Source organism: Lampetra fluviatilis, chromosome 1 (assembly GCF_964198595.1).
Source record: "Lampetra fluviatilis chromosome 1, kcLamFluv1.1, whole genome shotgun sequence".
NCBI lineage: Eukaryota > Metazoa > Chordata > Hyperoartia > Petromyzontiformes > Petromyzontidae > Lampetra > Lampetra fluviatilis.
In genome coordinates, this window is record NC_136275.1 from 5,910,000 (window position 1) to 5,932,478 (window position 22,479).

The window sequence follows — 22,479 nt, forward strand, 5'->3', positions numbered from 1 at the left end:
CCGAGCGTCGTGCCAACTCGTCATCCAGCAGTGGAGAGAGAGAGAGCGCAAGAGCAGCACGACTTGGACGTCACCGGGCGTCACCGAGCGTCGTGCCAACTCGTCATCTAGCAGTAGAGGGAGAGAGAGCGCAAGAGCAGCACGACTCGGACGTCACCGGGCGTCACCGAGCGTCGTGCCAACTCGTCATCCAGCAGTGGAGAGAGAGAGAGCAAGAGCAGCACGACTCGGACGTCACCGGGCGTCACCGAGTGTCGTGCCAACTCGTCATCCAGCAGTGGAGATAGAGAGAGCGCAAGAGCAGCACGACTTGGACGTCACCGGGCGTAACCGAGCGTCCTGATTGACAACTCTGGATAAACGAAGCTGAGCCTACTTATCACAACTGCACACATTAACATCATCGCAAGCATCCGCATAAATTACTACAATTATCTCAGCGATTATCATAATTTATGCATATAATTACACGCATCATCATAATTTATGCATATTAATACACACATTAACATAATTGCTGCGATTTGCGCATTTTTCGGAAAATTATTAATTTTTTTTTCATCAAAATTTCATAACCCGACACATACAACAGTGTGTACAATGAAGGAGGGCAAGTTGCTAATACAAGCACTGAAAGAAAACTCAGGGGCAAGTGAGCAGAGGGAAGACTTAAAGTGATATGTACGAAGCTGGAAGAGAAAATCTTGATGTTTGGCTATTGAATGTGAAACAGTTGCAAGATCTGGCAGATGGAAGGACACAATCACAATATGTCAACAGCATTGGCCGAGCAATGTTATTGAACTTGGACAAAATGTGGTTGACTCTACACGTGCGTTTTTCTTTGCCCGCTATTTACACATATATTTTGCACTCTCTGTGCATGTCTGTCTCTCTGTCTCGCTCCATGTCTCTTTTGATACAATTGAAATTAATCTCATGTGTGGCGACCGCACAGCGACCCCAAATGAAGGAGGGGTTTTTGCAATTTGTACATGTGCTACCACACGTGTGCGGATTACTCAAGCGCTATCACACTGGCAAAGTGCTCTTGAACCCACATTGACCTCACAAACAATACTGTACTGCTACAGTCAGCTGTGTCCTCTATGTTAAAGCTTGCTATGGATGGCCAATTTTGGCAGGCTTCATTGAGGGGGCAGGGGGCAGGGTGGCTGAGGTGATTATTTGATTAAAGGGCCGTACATCAAAATGCGCAACGTTAAATAAATATAGACAACACGTTCTACTTAATTAAATATACTTTTCATAAATGTTTTCTTCTACAACATCAGAGTGCAGCGGCACATTAAATACGCACTAAAATGACAATAGTTTAAAGCGATTTGCAGCATGTTTTATTTGGGGGGGGGGGGGTCAAAAATCGTCATTAATAGACGGCCCCTAAGGGACTTAGCTAATAAATATTAGGGTGTATTCACTGCAAGGCTTGGGGGGGGGGGGCAGGAGTTGAGGGCGCTTCATCACTGGCCTGCATCATCATCACGATCCATGGGCAGATAGCCCGTAGGTGCATATTTCGTCATTTTTTTCCACTTTCGTCTGTCTTGTACCAATATGCTCAAGTAGAGCACATCTTTCTGGCACCAATCTCTGTCGTCGTCTGGCCTGCATAGAGAGGGGGAACTCACGTTTGTCATGCCAATTCCCGGACGATGCGCACGACTCTGAGCATGACAACCGATATGCTTTGAAGGCTCCTCTTCACCATCACACAGCTCAGGGGACGGACTGAGGCCGTACAGAGACTTCTCCACAAAAGCAACACTCATGGGGCAGAGACCACCGTATGTGACAGGTCTGCCATGAAGGCCCAATACATCCCTCTGCCTCAGGGGCCAAGCTACAAGCGGCGGGGGGGGGGCACTTACAGGGCCTTCTTTGCTGGGGGTTCAAGTTTTGAGAACTCGGGGATCTAACTGTCCACCCAACACACAATACTGGTCACCGATCCTGGTTGCTATTGCCACGGGTGGTAACATGGTGATGAGCCACCTCTGCCCATCCTAGTTTTTTGGAAGGAGATGTTATCTCACGAGCGCAAAATCCAGCTGCATCACCTCGCGCATGGTCTTGGATTGTACCTGTGGCATATTCTGCCACAAGAACGGGATGTTCCGCCTTTAATGGGGCACCTCCCTGTGAATCGCGACCTCACGGCGGTAGTATCATCAGTGCCTGTGGAGCCTCGCCTGGAGACCAGCGCAACATTCAGCTGCTCCTGTACGAGGGAGATCAGCCCTGGAACGCGAGCACATCCCCTGATATGGAACCATGGAGGTATTTGGCCTCCCTGGCTATTTCCCCCTTTTGGATGCCAAGTTGAGAGTGGGAGTGCGGGATGGCACTGCTCACTGCCTATAGTTTCTCCTCAATTCAGCACATTTTTGGGTGATTTTGGACTAGAGCTAATCAGTTATTATATATCTCTTCATTCGTAGACACAGGTAAGAATCATACATATTCACAGAAGATTAGTGACCAATGTCTTGATTTTTACTTCAAGCTGTAGGAATCCATAAGTTATGAGGTGGACTGGTAGCTCACAGGTCAGACTGTGTGAGCTGAGATCCTAGGTTCGAATTCGGAGTAGCTGCTTGCAATCGATGAAACCAGGTCGTCAAATATAGTGAGTTCATGGTCTCAGTCCAGTCACCAATAACTGCACAAATAACCATCACGTAAAATTTGGTTCTGCACTTTAATGTGGCCAAATTCCAGCTGTGCGACTTAAAACATGGGTTTGACTGTGACGTGACAAACCTCACTCTCATATTCGAAGCACGTGGGAAGTGCTGCCCCCTACTGTGATTGGACCGTGGGGTCACTTGAGAAGGGATATCAGCGATCACAGACGAGCAGAGTTGGCCTCGGGCAACACCGGTGATACTTGAAGAGCCTGCATGTCCCCACTTCCCCAATCGTTTCTCACAGCCAAACAGATGCAGAGACAAGAATGAAAAGATATCCCATCGCATAGTGTTTGTACATCAGGAGCACTGATCTGGTTTATTAATAGCATCATTATTACTGCATTATGATTACTATTCTTACAACTACAAGTTAATTATACTGGCGATCCGTACAGGACTATGCATGTATAAATTAAAGAACAAAATACTGTATGTAATGTGTTGTTGTTATCCATGGAGGCATATGGTGCTGTTTAGTATTAAAGGGCTTCGAAACAAAGCAAACTAAGTGGTTCTAGGCTCACCGCCTCGCTGGAGAGAGGAATCTTGCCGACGCGACACATTTCCTCCGAATTCACCCGCACGGTCCTCAAGACACGAGGCTTCAATCCGTTCCTTTGGTGTCCTTTCACTCATAACTTAATAGAATGTGCAATAATCTCAAATACCACGTTTAAAAACATTATTAAAGACAAAAACAACTAAAACATTTGGCAGCTTATATATAGTGACCGTCATCGTCAAAGCCATGAGTGCAAATCACAAACGTTTAACGTTACAATAAGGTACAATCTTTTCACTTGCATTCAAGCAAAAGACCATTTCAAGTATTTTCCATGTTGTATATAAAATAATTACATACATACAGCAATAATCTCTTATAACATGGTTTAGACGGCAGGTCTCCACAGCACTAATATCTCACCGATAGTTCCGACCTTTTTTCGGATTTCTTTTTAAGTGCACGAGTGACGCGTTCGGCCGTAATGGTGGGGTGGTCTTTTCAGTCCGAGCCAGATTTCAAAGCCCCAATTCATGAACCCATTCACCTCATCCGTCACATTTTGTCTGTCCTTTTCCAACACATTTTGATTTTCGTTAGTCACCATTTCCACTCCTCCATCGCCCACCGAATTATTAATTCCATAAAAGCCACCCAAGTCACACCCATCACTTTCCATCCATACCATCGACGCATACAACCTCCATGACAACCCGCATCTTTTGGCAGCATTGCTCCGGAATGGAAAGACACGCTTACACGTACAGCACAGTACAGTCGTGCGGCAAAAATAAGTGCATCTGCACATAGGGAAGCGGACAGCGCTGTCCACTTGAAGAGCATTTACAGGCAACAGTGCTGAATATAAATAAGTAAAAGTCGAATGCATTGGGACCTTGCAAGTGTCAACGTGCAACGCCTTGATGGAGTAACATAGGACGTCTGTGGTCAGCAGGGCTAGTTTGCAGGGAGAGGGGTTGGCTATGGAGTGTACATGAGTTATAGTCAGTGGCGTATCCAGATATTATGAAACAGGCCCAGCATATGTCACTTCCATATGGTGCTCAGCACCATCGCAATACCATGAACACGAGGTGTTTCCCACGTAGACGGACAAATAGGGAGACACAACGCAAAACAGAGGGGATGCACAACTGCCTCTACGACTCCGCCCACCTTCCTCCAACTCTGTTTATGGACAGCCCACTGGACAAAGGGGTTTATGGTTGTCGCGACTGGCAGGAGAGAAGGGTCAGACACAGCCGCACTCTTCTACAATCATGTTGGGCACGTCCTTCTTCACGATGTTCTGGTCTTCGTCGAAGTAGAGCATGGACATTGCACTCAAGCGGGTCGGGATACAACAGGAGGTCACTGAATTGACCTGGTTGGCATCGCGCAAACGGCTGATGACAGCGCTGTGGAACGAAGCCGCCGTTCCCAGGGTCCCCGCCATGTATGCCGGGCACTGCCCTTCGCAGAAGTTCCCGTAGTAGCCGGGCGGCGCGATAATCCAGTCGTTCCAACCGATGCTGCGGAAGTCGATGTAGAACTGCTTGCGGCAGCAGAGCGACGTCCTGCCGTCACACTCGAGGCCACGCTTGTGCAGCTGGCGCTTGTTGCGCACCTCCCGAGCCTTCATTACCAGGAAGGGCCTCTGTGCGTCGTTGGCGCTGTCCGGGAACGCGGGAACTACGCCCGCTGGCACGCACTCGGGGCACGACACTCGCAGGGAAACTCGCCGCAGGCCCCCATCCAGCGCCGCCTGCACAGCTTCCGTCACTGGCAGACGGTGCCAGCTGCTGCGGTGCAGCGTCAAGCGCTTCTCCAGCGGCACCCAGCTGTCCAGAAGGGTGCCGCGATGCATGAGGCTGAGCGTCACCGATACTCGGCGCCTCGGCTCGGACAGCCGCAGGTGCAGCCACAGCACGGCGTTGGTCACGTGGAGGCGGCGGCCCATCTCGCTCGCCAAGTGGAATTGCAGCTCCGACGAAGAGTCGCCATCTGCGTGCGTGCGTGTGTTTGTACAGGGAGCGGTGGCACATTGGGTTAACGCGTCGTGGTGCAACTGCGACAACACGAGCGGCGGTCGCAGTCGCATGCATTGTCAGTGGGCAAATGGTGCGTGCCTTAAATCAGCAGCTGGGGCAATGGGCTGCGAGCAATAGTCCGTTGTGTACTGTTACAGCCTTGATAGGTGTTCAATGATGGCAACTTGCTCTTAGAGATTTTAGGACTAACTGCAGGCTAAACACCATGCGATGCTGCATACTTTCTCGAGGGTGGTTCATATCATGTTTGTTATCGCCCCCCAAAACGATTCCAGTTCATCCTTCAGAGCTGAGTTCAACAAAATGCATTTAGATCCAAATGCAATATGATAGAGGTTTCTCGGGAAAACAAAAAAGTCACTTCATGAGATGTTGCCAACACTTCATTAAAATTGGTATAATCAATGGTAACTGGATCTCAGATGTGTGCCCTGAATCTCAGCACTGCTGGCTCGGTATCTCTGACACACACATTGCATTGCAAGGCTCTTAAGCCACCTGATCCCTCAACATTTTATATCAAGCAACGCAGACTTGCTTGCTGTGCAGCATTCCTTGGCTGATGGCGTGGAACGAGCAATGTGCTAAAATAATACGCTTAATGCTAGCATGGCGGGGGGGGGGTGGTCGGAGGGAGGAGTCACACATTCTTATAATGCGACATTATTGGGGATATAACACACACCTATGAAAATATCGCAGAACTTTAGTCAGCTCTACAGCAATGTGTTTTAGATGCCAATTATTCAGCAACACTCTACGGTAACGCATCAATTTGTGTCACATCAGAATCTGTTGAGGAAAGTATTAGTCCAGGCTGTGTTAAATAGTCAGAATCGAGTCAAAGTGTGTTCCTAGTCCAGGGGTCGGCAACCAAAACAACAAGAAGAGCCATTTTTTTCGAATTCAGTAAAAAAAAACAATATTGCAAGGGCCGCAATGCGATGTGAATGTGAGGCAGTCCTTAATAAGTAACGTCACAAAGTAGTCCTCAATGAGCCACATGCGGCTCCGGAGCCGCAGGGTGCCGACCCCTGTCATCGTCGAACAAGCGTTGTATGGTGGTTATGTGCGATGCTGGACCCACGCCAGTGGACCAAATTCCGCAGTCCTATTGCAGGATAAGTCCTAGTTGAGTTCCCACAAAGTGGTAATTGTTTATCTGCCCCTATCAGATTGATGTGCTATTTCATACATTATGTTTTCCAAGTCAGCGGATATTTCAAGCTTCTGGAGATGTGTCTTATTAAGAGCACAACATGTTATCTGGCATGCCACCTGATGCCACTTTAATCATGAAGTGTCTTTGATCTCATTTCACTGGATTTTTAAAAAAATAACATTTGTGTTCATTTTGATATACACATGCATCGTGCAGTGAATCCATAGAAAATGTAATACAGAAAAGTTTGTAATCCAGCCCGATAAATCCACGTGATCACATGTTAGGTAAAACTCACTTGCAGGAATTATTGCAAGCCATGAGAAACCGATGTTTGTCCTTTTTGCACATGTTATATTAAATTAAATATATTTTAGTGAAACGTTCTCATATATGAGGATTTAAAATGAAAAGTGAACGTTTTTTCTCCAGAAGTGGCCAACGACTTCCGGAAAACATGGCCTTAGTGGAATAAGAATGTTGGATGTTTATATGACAATGGAATTAGTTGGTTGATCTCAGACTATTGAGCAAGTAAGATTGTGTATGTTTTGTATTCACGGATTTGACCAACTTCAAAGACGACAACAAAGACCCCGTTTCCCCCCAAGGCATCCCATTTTAAGTCAATCAACAGATTATTATTATATTTTGTCTCCGCTCAACTACTTGAAAGTGCTACCACTAGGCTATGTCACTGCCCATAAGATGACTACGGTCAGCTACTCATACAGCGTCCCTCTACAACACGCACAGGGAGCAGAGGTTCTCATCATAAGCAAGGAAAAACACTGGAAGCTGATACAACAGAACTACTCCTATATAATGCTTCTACGTGTCCAGGCAAAGAGAGTTCATCACAGTGAATGATATACTAGTCCCAACAGCTTAAATATGGCAAATTAAGTCAAAAGCCTCACTTACTGTGATGGGGTTCTTTCTGTGCAGTCTTTGGTGACTGGGTTGAGGCTATCAATTTGTTCACTTGGAGCAATATTGTAATCTAAACTACAGACTCAAATCCAGGATCTCGGTGTTGTCAGCTCAGTGTCCTAACACGGGCATTATAAGTCCCCTAAGCCACTCAGCTACTTATTATCTAGCAATGTGTGTTCCACGTGCAGTACTTTTAGCAGCTTCGCGCCAGTTTGCGTTGTGTTCTTGTAAGGCTATAGTGGAAACACAGAGATAGGCTTGGGGTCATTGATAAGTCGGCCGTAGCGTATTTCAGTGGCTTGCGTAGCCTTGGGAATTTCTCAAAACATGCAATAGGGCAAAGCAGAGTTTCATGTAAAGCATTTAGTTCAGTCTGGAGCATTTCTCAAGAAACAATATGAAAGATAAGCGAAATCTCATCAGCACAATGCTCATGCTACACTCTTGCCAATATTTAAATTACCACATATTAAACACTAGGGGTGCAATAATGCATTGATTCATCATTGAATATCCTGTCTTAAGGCTAACACTTCACGTTTCCATTTATGTGTGCAAGAATCATGTATTTGATACCCATGCAAATGTTCTGAAAATTATATACTGAAGTAACATTTTGGCCAATGGAGCAAACTAAAAAAAACAAAAAGGACATAAGCCAAATTAAAGTACCCAATAGTGATAACTGTTCGACATGCCGATGAGTGAATCATGAAGCCCCTACGGAACACATGGGCAACTTACACATAAAGGATTCCACGGATGGCTACGCTGTGGTCTAATCTTGTGCCATAAACTGCTGTGGGTGTCTGAAATTCCCGAGAGCTGCTTCTGTGGTCAACAGACATAATTGAGGATTGTGTATGATAGTGTACTCTTTTAAACTGTTTTTTCACAGATGGCAGTAGGAATTTAGAAAATAACAACAAACTTTAAATCACTGCTGGCCATAGAAGACTTTGCTGTGAGCGAACCTGCTCGAGTCGATTTCAGAGTTTCTCCCTGCTTAGAGGACCAATGGGACAGCACTGCTCTCCATTGATGGCCTTGAGCATGTGGTGGAAATTCCACATTCGCATGGCAGGCGACGAATATTTGTAATTGAACATTCACTCGTGAGGCAAGCTCTCCGATGACAGACACGTGATTGCCCTTAACTAATTCTTCAGTGTGATGAAGTATGGTCAAACAATTACGATGGCTGCTATGATGTAGGGAGACCTTCAGCCGGCAGTGGGTTGATACATTTCTGTAAGTTATTATAGCTGTAATTCCTTTGCTAACCCAATAGATGTGTCATTTTTTGCCAATTCCATTCCTGAGTATTTTTAGATGTAGGAGGAAATTAGAATGCCTGATAAAAACAGCAATGATTGTGAGATTATAACACTCAAACGCAGGTACGTTATCAACCTACTTATTTTACTACCATCTACATAAAATCAATAAATGTATCAAGAAATTGGCCTACGAATCCCAATTGACAGACCCTCCTGAGAAGAAGAAGAACAAGAAGAATATCGAGACTCTGTGATACTTGGTCGGATAAATGAAAGCGCATTACGATTGACTTGACCATAATTCGGCTGTTACCCAGCGCTTTACTGCCCGTGACCTGTGACCCGGGCAGTGGAAGGAAACAAACGCGACACGTTATGGGGCACAGCTGTGCGCGTGCCGCGCGTGACTCAACGCAGCTGCGCTGGAACCACGCAATAAAACAATCGCATCCCGACCAGTTTCAGTGTGGCTTTTGGAATCGCTGAAATGTCCGAGCGAAAAACATTGAAACAATGGTACTGGCTAGCTAGCTAAAAACCTAGGGCAGTGTTGGAGAGTAACGTATTAAATGTAGCGTATTACTCTCCCCCCCCTCACCCACCCCGAACATTAGGTTACTGTAATTAGATTACTCAAGGCAGGCGTTGACAATCCATCCCGTATAGTTGTCACTTTGGTTGTTTTCTTTTTACTTACGTGAGGACAAATTGCTGTTTGTTTCGCGTAAACCGGTTGATTTGTTTTCTTATGATTAATTTCGTTTTTCAAGATATGACAATGATTTTTTAGGTTAAAATGGAGAAATTATAGGGTTAATGTGAGGTGGGAAACCATTGGATGCTGATCGCTGTGCAAAGTCTCCATTGACAGAACATTTTCCGTTATATACAATAGTGCATACCACTAAATGCGTGTTAATTTCAAAGAACAAGAAGCGACCGTGCAGTTGTAACTGTATTCAAATAATCAGATTACATTGCATTATTCAGAAAAGCAAGTAAAGTATGATGTTACTTTACACGTTACATTTAAGAGTGAGGCATCAGAATGATTCCTTTCAAAAGTAATCCTTATAATACGGGCTCAACCCACAATACACTCACACTTGAGCCAGCATATCAAACAACAGTTTAAATGCAGCTCCTGGAATCTTCAATTATGTAGAATCACATCCTGTCAAGCTCACCATGGTTACGTTAATGTTAAACACCTTGTGATATTTACTCGAGTAGGGCTGCTAAATAATAAGTATTGTCACTATTTGAATATGGTTTCCATAGTCTACGCAGTAAAATTAAATGTTAAAAGCCAGATGTAACGCCTGGAGTGGTGTATATCTCTATTGCCCGCAGGAATAAGAAAAAGACGTTAGTAAAAAAAATACGCAATGAAAATGTATTCGTGCAGGTGTTAAATAAATACGATAACCCTACGTGTCCTGACATTTTAGGCCACCCTGTATATTTACCAGCGCTTAATAAATAAAAACGGTCCACAGGGAACAGCGTCCGAGGTCCTACAGAGCCTATTGTGCAGCGCACGCCCATCAGTGCGTGCAGTGGACACTGCCAAAACTGCGGTGGCTAGTTACATAGGAACAAAGTTTGCTCACTGAAGTCGAAAACAAACGTAGTGGGGTTTTTTTCTTTCAATAAAGATATTGAAAACACCTGATAGCAGATACAAATATCTGAAACGGTGTTTTTTGTTGTTGCAGGGATCTCGACAGACAGCTTAGCGACAAGTAGTCCTCGTTGATCGTGTTCTCTTTTTGCAATCACAAGGGTTTGAGGGATTGTACCAAGAAGTGAAGGCATTTGTCAAAAGTTGCTTAAAGTTTGATCCTATTTGGTAAAGTTAGGTCAGCCTGGCCATCTACCCCACATTCATTGCTTGAAAAGTTGATGAAGAAGTTCAGCATGGCTTAAGTCCAACTCCTTATCAAGTCCCAAGCTACTAATTTGCAACTCCAAAATAGAACAAGCTTGTTGTATGTCCGCGATATTGCCAAGTCACCGTTGTTTGGAAAATTGCTACCTGTGTAGCACCCTTGCACCAGCTAATACATAAACCTGTGTAGTACCCTAAGGTGTGAGCGCATGCTTGCCTACAAGATGTATACCAGATGACCCATCCACCTGATTATCTTTGAGTTGATTGCACTGTATTATGGGATATTGTTTCACCTTTTTGAGGAGGCATTGCGCCATATGGCCCTGTATCACCTTGTGGGCACAATAATCTGATAGATAATAATTTATTTCCCTTGTAGTGGTGCCAGGGGCTTTTTCCCCAGTAAATTTTATCCAGCTTAGCATTGCTGTGTTATATCACTTAGGTGTGCATTATCCTATTTGCCACTCAGCATTTAATCATTCAATCCAACCTAGAGTCCTTTACTTAACCAGGTAAAATGCGTGTAACATACATTTATTCACTGCGCTATGAACCCGGCAGACTGAGTTCAGCAGAGACATAACTTGAAAACAGCATAATGTGTACCTAGGGCAATTGGTGAAGGTGGATTGGGATCAAAACGATGACATTCATTGGCGAACATAGCATTACAGTATGATGGACAGCCTTGGGAAAGTCAAACATGATCATGAAAAGAGCATACCAATTCACCAATTAGTATGAAGAAGTGCCCCATCGTGGAATAATGCCAGCTATGACATATGGATCACAAATATGAAGAGTGAAGAAGAAAATGGAATAAGAAAATGTAAAAGTGCATCTCATGCAGAAATAAGCATGAGATGCATGCTTTGAATTAGACTGAGAGACAGACAATGAATTCGACGCCACATACTCAAGTCAGAGACCTCACATGGACGGTTAAAGAAAGCCAAGGGGGGTTTGTGCAGGATACATTGCTACATGGGACGATAGCTGATGGACAAGACTGGTAATGGATTGGCAGCCTAAGGAGAGAACACACCAAAGAGGACAACCATCATGAGGATGTAGAGATGAGATCTGCTCATGTGCCTGAGCCAGGCAGTAACGCTGGAACGCGAGGAATGGTGACTGTAGTGTGGGGAAGCCTTCATCCAGGAGTGGACAAACAATGGCTGATCATGATGATTTGTATCAACAGGTGCATGCTAAGTAAGAGTAATATGATGGCACACTCAAAACAGAGTATTTGGGATTACCTCTACTCGCCATGAGTTTATTACGAGACCACGCTCTTTCCCTGGTTCTCTCCCGCACTTTAAATAACGCTGGCTTTCTATATTTTTCTTTGCTTTCCCACACTAAATATAGTGCACGTTGGCCTCTGCCGTCGTGTAGCCTACCCAAATGAATGGGCGAACGATTAATGAACGAATTATGACTAAATGAATGGATATATTCGGATATATTCTGCACGGTGTTGGCTATTACGCCAAAGTGCTACACAATCTTGAATTACAACCTGCACGCAGCCAAGTTGATGAGTGAACTGTTTTTTGTCGTTGCTAAAATATATATTACTAGCTGTACTACCCGGCTTCGCCCGGGACTTGGATCCACCACGCCCGGCCGCCTTTGTCTCCCCAGTGGCGATGTTCATACGCCACACCAGTTACTCGTTTTGAGGCTGAGTCGACCTAGGGGAGGCCCAGGACCGGTTGAAATAATCGTCACCGGTGGTGGCCGTGAGCGGGAATGGAACTCGGGTCGCCGGGTTCGTAGCGAGGCGCGCTAACCACGACACTACAATGCGTTACGCTTCCGTTGTAGGGTTTGTGTAAGGCGCGCCGATCCGTTGTAGGATTTGTGTGAGGCGTACCGATCCGTTGTAGGATTTGTGTGAGGCGCGCCGATCCGTTGTAGGGTTTTAGTGAGGCGCGCCGATCCGTTGTAGGGTTTTAGTGAGGCGCGCCGATCCGCTGTAGGGTTTTAGTGAGGCGCGCCGATCCGTTGTAGGGTTTGTGTGAGGCGTGCCGATCTGTTGTAGGGTTTTAGTGAGGCGCGCCGATCCGCTGTAGGGTGGTGGGGTGTCGAGGCCTAGTACCGTGCAGAGCCTCCGGCCTCGCCTAAATTGCCCACACGGCTGAGGCTGGGTACGGGTGCCGTTCCCCCCCCCCCCCGCGCTACAATAATAGTGTGTAATCGCTATGATTTTATTATCTACCGACCCTATAATAGTAATTGCACACATTGGGGTGGGAGGGGAGTGAAGAGGACGTGAAACTTTGATGAATTTACCTCAGAGTCGCGTGTTAATGCGTGCGCATATTTTTAACGGGAATTAAAAATGGCGTCCACCCGGCAGCGAATGCGTCGCTACCCGTTGCCAGGGGCAACCGCCGTCCAATGAAACTGCGTATGGTCCGGCGACACACAGACACACACACAGACAGACAGATTTGCGATTTTATATATATAGATACTGGTAGGAACTTCCTGGTTATACCAGCCCACAGGGGATTATTGTGTCCGTCCGTCGTGCAGGCAGGGGCTGGGTGGGGAGGAAAGGGTGGGGAGGGGCTGGGTGGGGAGGGTGGGGCTGGGTGGGGAGGGTGGGGAGGGGCTGGGTGGGGAGGGTGGGGTGGGGCTGGGTGGGAAGGGGCTGGTCACCCCGTGGTTCCCTTATAAAACTCAACGTTTAACCTACTCACGCCGGCTTGTGCCCGCCCTCACAGTCGGCCATATTTGCGGAATACACCACGCCGCCGTTGACCCTGGCCATTGACCGAGCAACCCAACGTTCCTACCAGCTCTCTCCGCAGGAATATGTTATTCCACATCCTCCCCTCGCATCAGTAGTTCCAGGGGTTTTTGTGGAATCAGGCATTAGTCCCACACCGGACTCATCAGAGCAGAAGGGGGGGGGGGGGGAAGAGGATTTTCTTTGGGGCAGGGGGATTTTTTTTTTTATGAAATGCAACAGCTTCTGAGAACACATTTATACTCAGCTGAGCATAACCCTAAATAATTTATATTTGTGTTGGTAATTTCCATGTGTATATGTGTCCTAGAGATCTGAACTTTGGAACCAGCAAGAAAAGTCGAGGGCATTGCTTGAACTGTGCCTGCAAAAGATTTTGTGTTGTTCATGAGTAATAATCACCTGACCGTGCACTAAAAAGAACGCACAATGTGTTTAGTTTTAGAAATGTGTTGACTTTGACAGAGACTACTGTAAAAAAAACCCATTAATGTTTAAACAGAGCCATACACCTACTGTATATACTTGTGTGTGTCTTTTTGCATGTGTTTCTATGTGTACAAGCTTCTACAAAAAATACAAATATTGACAAAGGTCGTCTCATAGGAACCATAATGACTGTTAGGATGACAACATTTGGTGAGATGGGCCTTGAACCTTCTTGCAATAGCAATGTACGTGTGAACATGCACGCAGTATAACCAACTTCGAATACTACGACAAGGCCCTTCACGCGTCCTGTCGTATCAATCTTGTGCCGATGGGCAGATGAACATTGCTCATCCACCACAGTGCTTGGTTTCCAGTCACGCAATGACTCACCGCTTGCTGTAACTCAATGCATCGTTGTGATTCGGGGGTCACAATATGATTCAGGAACCCAACTATATGTGTATAAACTTATTACCATTGTGCAGCGCGTATAAACTCTTGCGAACGATCACATGCAACACGTACGAATCTAAATAATTTTTTGCTACCACGATGCGATGCATATATCCAAACCATAGCAATATATTTTAATCGATGCATCGTGAAGTGGCCATTTGGCTTTCACCGTCACTGACTCTTGCCACAATCTGCAGTGCACTTAATCCTGAATCCAAAGTCGCATCCAAATGAAAATCTGCAATAAACTGAACATGTGCCAGTGTTTATGGAGTGGACATCCTGTCCGGGTTTCCAAGCCCCCCGCCCTTCCCCCGGTTCATTGCCTGTGCAATGAACCCTTCATTCACCTTGGCTGCCTCCTGTTCCCCGGGAACCCGACAGTCGATTTTCTTCCACATGGGCAGAGGGTGAGTGCCGCCATGCGAGCACTGGGTGGGGACGTGGGAAGGGGGTTGTAAAGGGTGCCTGGTATGGTGGCAACTCGCTGAGAACGCAGCTCTTTGGAGGAGGCAGGTTTTGTGGCAGCAGTGTTGCTTTGCGACAGAATGCTCAAATTAACAGAGCAATGAATGCCAAATCACGATCGCAAAGCAACACCGCTGAAAGTGATCAGATTATTAAAACAATTAGAATACCATATATCTTAGGAGTAACTGACAAATTAGCCCGTGTTTTGCAAAAGCAAAACATTAAAGTAAGATTTGGTGCAGTATACAAAATTCAAAAACTAGTATCTTGCACTAAAGACGAATTACCTAAATTATTAACAGAAGGTGTATATCGGATTAATTGTTTATGTGGCAGATGCTTTATTGGACAGACGGACGTAACATCAGCGTCAGAATAAAAGAACACCAAATAAATATTAAATTATCTCAAACACAACTGTCGGCAGTGACAGAACATGCTTGCCAACAAGGCCACTCAATTGATTTTGATAACGTTGAAGTGTTGTGTAAAACTAATTATTACTGGCTAAGACTAATTAGAGAATCCATTGAAATTGAGAGAAATACAAATAACTTTAATCGCTCTGACAGCTACAGGCTTAGTGCGGCCTGGAAGCGTATTATTAAATAATACATATTACAATTACAATTCCTTATAGGGGAAACACATACTAATTAACTGATTACTAACGTAGTATACAATTACAATAACCATCTCCCCCCTCCCCCTCTGCCCCCTCTAATTTTTGCACCTGCTTGGGTATAATAATTGGGTTAAGTTATTGAATAATACACATCACAACTAATTACTAATCTACAACGGATTACTTATCATAACAATTAACTGATTACTAATCTATTGTATAATTACAATACCCCCCCTCCCACCTCTAATTTCTGCACCTGAGTGGTTATTGTAATTAGTTTCAGTTATGAAATAATACACATTACATCTAATTACTAATCTACAACTGATTACTAATAATAACAATTGACTGATTGCTAATCTATTATATAATTACAGTACCGCCCACCCTCTGCCTCAAATCACTGCACCTGAAGGGGTTAAATGATGACGTCACCCTGCTGCTCTATTTAAGACCGGGAGCAGGTGGAGGGCTTCACTATTCTGGCAAATTGCCCGATGATGCTGGATGTAATTACCAGCGAAACGTCGTCTTAACGTCGTACTCAAAAATTGTAAATGTTGTGGATTCACTCTTCAACACACCGGTGGACTAAGTTAGTGAACTATTTGTCTTTTGTCAATGTGACACATTTTTTTGCTGATTGGCAGTGTCGGGTGGTGGAGGGTTACGACACATTTATAAATAACGCGATCTAACCCAAAAACCTTTATAATGAATAATATTGGTCGCGAAAGCCTCGGGGCCGTCCATAAATGACGTCACGCGATTTTGGACGATTTTTGACCCCCCCCCCCTCGTCACACGGCGTCACAAAAAGTCAGACCCCCCCCTCAAATATGACGTCACAAAGCTCTGTCCCCCCCTCCCCCCCAAAATATAAAACATGCTTCAAATCTCTTTAAACTAGTGTCATTGTAGTGCGTATTTAATGTGGCGCTGCACTCTATTGTTGTAGGAGAAAACATTTATTAAAAAGTATATTTAATTAAGTAGAACGTGTTGTCTATATTTAAAGTTGATGTAACGTCACATTTCTCAACCCCCCCCCCTCCCCTCGTCACACATTGTCACAAATGTCTGACCCCCCCCCGCCCCTGGGTGCGTGACGTCATTTATGGACGGCCCCTACGTGTTAAACGAACAGTGTAATCCCTTTGAAATACACACAAGGTGAAAAAAAAAGCCAACAGCAGTTGCTTGCACCGCCAAGTTGCAGCAACATCCGCGACAATATGCGGCGTGCATAACTTATCTGCGTTGGCCACGCGCCCCCATTATATAATGGGGCAACAGAGCATTAATAGCGCTGGAGGCAGAGTGGCCAGTTGAGAGTCAGACCTCGTTCACAGTACCGAGGTTGGCACGGCGAAACCTCCTGGCCAAGGGCTCCCCTAGCGGTGAGCGCCCGTCAGTGAGCGGCGCTGTCACCAGGACATGAGCACAATAGGGGGTGGTGGTGGTGGTCGATAGCGGTGGGGATGGCACACGTGTAGACTGCGCTCAGCTCATGCAAAGGAGTGAGCGGTCACACAACGAAGACAACGGCTCCCTCCTGCGGCCTCTAAGAGACCATTGGGGGCAAGTGCTGTGCTGTTCGCGAACACAGGGCACACCGGGGGTGGTGCGGTCAACACCACGCCCGGCCGCCTTTGTATTCCCAGCACTGATGGGTTTTTGTTCACACACTGTACCAGGAACACATTTGAGCATGAGTTGACCAAGGAGAGGCCCGGAACCGGGTCTGTAATATCACTAGGCAATTATGTTAGTTAGCCGTAGCCGGAAAATGAACGTGGTTCGTCAAGTTCGCGGTGCAGTGTGCAAACCTTTTGGCCACCACGAATGGTCAAATACAACACACACACACTTTCCCACGTATAAGCATGGAAATAACAATTAACTGCCTCTTAGAGCCAATGTTGGCAGAAGGCTTTGAAAAGAGTCCATTTCACAGCATGAAATAAAAGGCAAAATGCCATACAAGGGATCGCAATGATTCAGTTATAATAATTTATATAGCGCTTTTAATCAAGCATCTCAAAGCGCTGTAAAGTGCCGGCAATTGGGCTCGCTTGATCAAATGTGCATTTTGCAGCAGATAGAGTGGCGACACGCTGCATTCTTGCATTGCGGTCATAAATCATGTTGACGATGAAACCGGCAAGAACTGACAGTAGCCCGACTGCCACAAACATGTGGTCACCATCCCGGATCTTGACAATTGCACTTGCCGACACTGTTTGAATGCAGATGAAGGAAAGTTCACACACACACAAAAGACAAGACGTACACGCAAGCATCTCTCCGTACACGCTCGCCACTACCCACCTGACTCTGCGAAACTAATAATTTCAGAGCTCTGCTCGCTGGGGTCGCTCCCACGCGTCGCCTGGTGCTGACGATGCTGCTGCTGCCCTCCAGCCTGCAGACGGCGTAACGCATTGAGCATGGTGGCCCGTGGCACGGGCTGCGTGATGTTGGGCCGCTCTCGCATCTGGAGTCGAGCGAGGATGTGTCTCTTGACCGCCTCGGTCAGCAGGGATGTGTCGGCACCCGCGTGCTGTTGCTGCTGCTGCTGTTGCTGCTGCTGAGAACCGCACGTCCAACAGCCTCCCGAGGTGGCGCTCAGAGACGCGTTTCGCAAGTCCCTGGCCGGCGTTGCGCCGCTCACTACCGAATTCGTCGTGAGCAGCACGAGCAGGGCCAGCACCGTCATGATGGTCTGCAGCAGAGCGGTCTGCAGCACGGAGCGCAACATGGAGAGAGAGGAAGTCTGGAGGCCCCCGAGCGATGTCTGTCTGTCTGCCTAGCACAGTGCTCCTTAAACTCGGTGCGATACACGGCAAATGGCACGCGCGGTTGGACGCCGATTTCAGCGCTTGCAAACGCTTATTTGCCTAATTTGTTGTGCGCGCGTGCGAATTAATAAATATAGCTATTGGCGATAACAGCAGCAATCGGAACGAAAACTAAATTGAGGAGCAAAAACAAAACAAAAACGCGCAAAGTTTGTTGCTGTATTAGTTGTTCGAGACAAAGTAATTGGACAACCAAGCCCTAAGTCGCGCAGCAAAGTTCCTCTTAACTTGCCCCTCCGAGATAGAGTATGGTGCCTCTGTGAGCGCCGTGTCGCCGTGAGCCCTGAGCTACTCACTTCTCCTCCCTGAGCTCCGAGCTGCGAGCTTCTCCTGCGCTTTAGCCGTGAACCCCGGCGGTGCTCGCTTTTAACTGCTCGCCCAAAAGTCATGTCAAGTCACAGTGGCTCTGATGGGCGGGGCCGTCCGCGCGAGTCTGTCTCTGGCTGGCGAGATCAGCTCCAACGCTGCCGCTGCTGCGGCTTGGAGAGGATGGGGGTGGCGGTGGTGGCGGTGGGGGGTTGTGGGTGGGTGAGTGGGAGGGTGACGCAAAGAAGAGAGGGGAAAGCCCGCCGCGCACGTTGGACGTGTGTCAACTACCCCGGGCTTGGCTGTACGCTGTCTACGGGCATGGTCGGTGTTGTTCCCCCTCTCGCTGTCTGAGATTCACTCATCGGCTGCCGGTGCGGAATGACTGTAGCCGGGTCCGACGGGCGTTGGGGCCGTAGGTAGTCTGCGGCGAGCGAGCGCTGGATGATGGCATGGGAAAAAAATCCGTATGCGCCTGGAGGCGCTGCGTGAGCAATGCGTGGGACTGTATTGGTGGGAATAGGTCTGTGTGGGGGGTGACGGCGGGGGCGGTTCGCGGTAGCGCAGTGGTTCACGCACTGCCCTACGAACCCCCGTGATCTTGTTTCGATTCCCGGCCAATTGCGTGTTGTACACGCGGTCTCTCTCCCCGCGTGTGTCCTCCCCCCCACCCCGTGCCTGCTGTCCCTGTGTGTAATATCTGTACATCCGTCTTCCTGTGTCTGAATATGGCATGGGCCTCCGCATGGTCGGCTCAGCTTTAAACGTTCTCTATTGATTAAACATCACCAATGGCGGACTCAAATTTGGCCGGCAATAATCATGAGCACATAATTAATAATAAGCATATGTCATGATTCATCAACTGCTGGATGAACGCATCCCCAACACGTCCTCGTCATCTTTCACGGTCTGAAAGTAGGGGATTCGTCATAGGTGTTCCACTCGCACCAATACCCCCCCCCTCTCCTCGGTTGTATGGAGCGACTGCCTTGTGTGTGCGTGACGCTAAGAGCGACGAGAGGAAGTCGACGGGACAGCGATGATGGGGTGGTCGGGAATGCACGCGTGGCGCCCAGCACAGACAGAGAGGGGGCTGCTCTCCTCTCTACGTTATACCCTCCGCTCTCCTCATAGCAAACTCAAAGTGTCTCTGCTCAAACGAGCGTGGCGGCGAAAGTAGGGGGGGATCTATGTTCGTCACCATTTACAGCCCTGAGCCGGTGTAGTAAATTCCACGTTCGTACGACAGGGACCAGTTTCATCCATTGAACAAGTACTGTTCGCAGCGAACGTCAAATATTGAAACACAAATTAATTAGCAATTGACTATTGAACGATGGCGGTCCTGCGCCAGTGGTCGAAATTCCACGTTCCCATTATATATTTAGGTGAACACTTGTTTTTTTTCCCACCAAGTGTTGCAACCTCACTTGCTGGTGCCTGTTTTATCGACCCCGGAACAATGATGATCCTAATATGATTTTCAACTCACCATCTGCCTGCAGCGATATTGCAATGCAACACAACGCATTGTTGAAAGTCACAGCATCTCCCTGCTCAAACCAACTCGCCGGCAACTGTCATCTATTTTCGCAGACTCGAGTCAGCAGTCAAAATTCGACATTCCGAACACGAGGGCCCAGTCTGACCCATACAATACAAAAAAATCGATACTGATTTTATAACAGCTCCGTAGAGATCCATAGACTGAATCGACCCTTGACTGGGACTTGAACTCGCAAGCTGCTGCTGTGTGGTGTGAGTCGAGCCCTTTAACGACGCTTAACACACGTGTTACGTGCTCTCACAGTTGACCATACAGTATCGTTTGCATCGTAAGCCTCCTCGAGTAACAGTGATTCCGTGAATGTTTTCTGGCATAAAGCGCAGCGAGGCGTCACGGGGGCACACGTTTGCCCGTAACGTGCCGCCAATCACAGGTGTGTGGTGTGTGTGTGTACAGTCTCGGGTAACGCAAGCAGGCAGTTGCGCATAATAGCGCATTGCGAACGAAGGTGGCACACGGTTGCCTATACAATCCGCCTGTGCGTAATGCGGCTCGGCCCGAATGCGCTCCCCTATGAACAGTACTCAGACCGTAACAAGAGGAGAAGGAACGACTGTTTATGAATGAAATTACAAGTCGTACGTTAGAAATCCGTACGGGTCTGCTTTTTGGAGATTTGTTGTTGCACAGTGACGTACCCAAATCTTAACCCTTAACCCTACTCTAAATTCCTTAACTCGTGCGCTCATACACGAATACTATAACTAAGATTAAACCCAACTGTTCAGCCATCCGTAACGCCAAACATACCCATAACACTCATTCTATTGTTAGCCATGATCTTAATCCACTAGCACCAACCTTAATACTAAACTCAAACGTTCACCTCAATACTAAACTTAATAATAACCCTATCCTGAACCCTAGTCCTACCCATGATTCTACCATTATCCTGAACCTCAACCCTTATTCTATCCTTAAGCCTACCACAACATTGCCACTACCTCTCTCATTGACACCGATCTTATCCTAAACATTGACCATAATAATCGCATTAACCCTGATTACGAACTGAATATATTCCAGCAGTCACTATTTTATGTCATACTGTGATTACCATTCGCAATACTGTGATTCGTAATATTTCAGTAATTCTACTTAATAACAAAGCATTAACTAAGTCTCAGAACTTGCTTTTTTTTCAGGCGTCTCCTGGATTCGGATGTGTTCGTCAATTTCTTATGGAGTATACGTTGTTTGTTTTGCGATGGCTGGCAACTTTAGTGCCCGGAGAAACCATCAATCTACTTGCTGTACTGCCCCTATGCGGGTACCGTGAGATACATGTGCAAATTAAACTTCGGTTTGGTGGGAGAACATTGAAAACATTAAACATCAGAGCGCGAGGCGTGTTGCTGCGCTGGGTATGCGGCAAAGCGCGTGGCGCAACAACAACAACAATAACAACAACAATAACAACAACAACAAAAAGCCGCGCACACAATTTGCCATTTTTAACAAAGTGTACAGAAAGGCCGCTTTTCAGCCGGGGGTTTCTCCGTGTACACCTGAAACCAAAGTGCCTCCCCTGGGGAATTTTAATAGTACAGCGTCTAATGACCCCCACACTGGCCGCCCGCTCATACGATAATATGCCGCTGAGTACGCCAGGGCCACGCGCATTCCTCACGTAACACCCCCCCAACCCTCACCAGCCGACGGGCCACCTCGCGGCCAGACTTGGTGGGGGGTGGGAAAGTCTGGCTTTTTACACCGCGCCCTTATGCCGGCCACTCAAGAGAGTTATTATTCAAGAGGCTTGGGAACACAGAATACTTGTGGGGTGCACGGTCAACCCTATCTCGCGTTTGTGTGCCGATCTGTTCTGCTTCTTGGGGGTAGGTGGGAGGGGTGAGAGTAGGAGAGGGCAAAGGGATTAGGGTCGTGGGCAGCTTTTTCGCGGAGAGGGGTTATAACCCCGAGTGAAAACAAGTAACACTAGATTTGTGTGTGAACAAGATAAGGAGTGCTGTATGGGGCGATCGGAACATGCTCCCCGCTGTGTGGCGCGCGTGGTGGGCACGTTCGAATCGAGTGTTTTGTTTTCTGTGGACACACTGGGCCCCGCCATGTGGAATGTGGAATTTCCACAGCTGTGTCATGAACGTCAGTGGAGATGAGCGCCACCCAATCAATGCTTGTTCACGCATCGTGCAGAGCACGCCTGACATCCAGTGCTGCGGAGACGGGATTAGCGGAGCACGCAGAGAAAATCGCGTACGTGAGACGCCAAACATGTTGAGCTACGAGGTGATCTGTGGCAGCACAGCAATGAGTTGTGGGATATATACTGCCCCTTTTTTCAATCCACTGATAGATGAGGTCCTTCCCACGCCATCCGGGCCACGGGAGTTATTTAATCTTACTTCAGCACGCTGGTCAGTGCGGGTTGGTGAAGATGTGGGGCATAGATGTGAAAGCATAGGAATACAGTGCAACAATGGACTTT

The 22,479-nt window shown here is 47.0% G+C and overlaps 1 protein-coding gene across 1 annotated transcript; it reads right to left on the reverse strand.

The window, feature by feature from the left end:
* Nucleotides 1–3,026: 3,026 nt before the first annotated feature.
* Nucleotides 3,027–18,525, reverse strand: LOC144930987 (inhibin beta B chain-like). Its single transcript, XM_078854823.1, has 2 exons — nt 17,625–18,525; nt 3,027–5,220 (listed from the first exon to the last, which is right to left on the reverse strand). Exons 1-2 carry the CDS (start codon nt 18,052–18,054, stop codon nt 4,469–4,471), a joined length of 1,182 nt encoding a protein of 393 aa, XP_078710949.1. The 5' UTR covers nt 18,055–18,525; the 3' UTR covers nt 3,027–4,468.
* Between the last annotated feature and the right edge of the window lie 3,954 nt (nt 18,526–22,479).

What these genes read in the sequence shown, in the direction of transcription:
- LOC144930987 (XM_078854823.1), bottom strand. Translation starts at nt 18,054, where the DNA reads ATGTTGCGCTCCGTGCTGCAGACCGCTCTGCTGCAGACCATCATGACG. An exon ending in TATTAGTTTCGCAGAGTCAG is followed by an intron (nt 5,221 to 17,624) that starts GTGGGTAGTGGC and finishes GCACGCACGCAG; the next exon opens with ATGGCGACTCTTCGTCGGAG.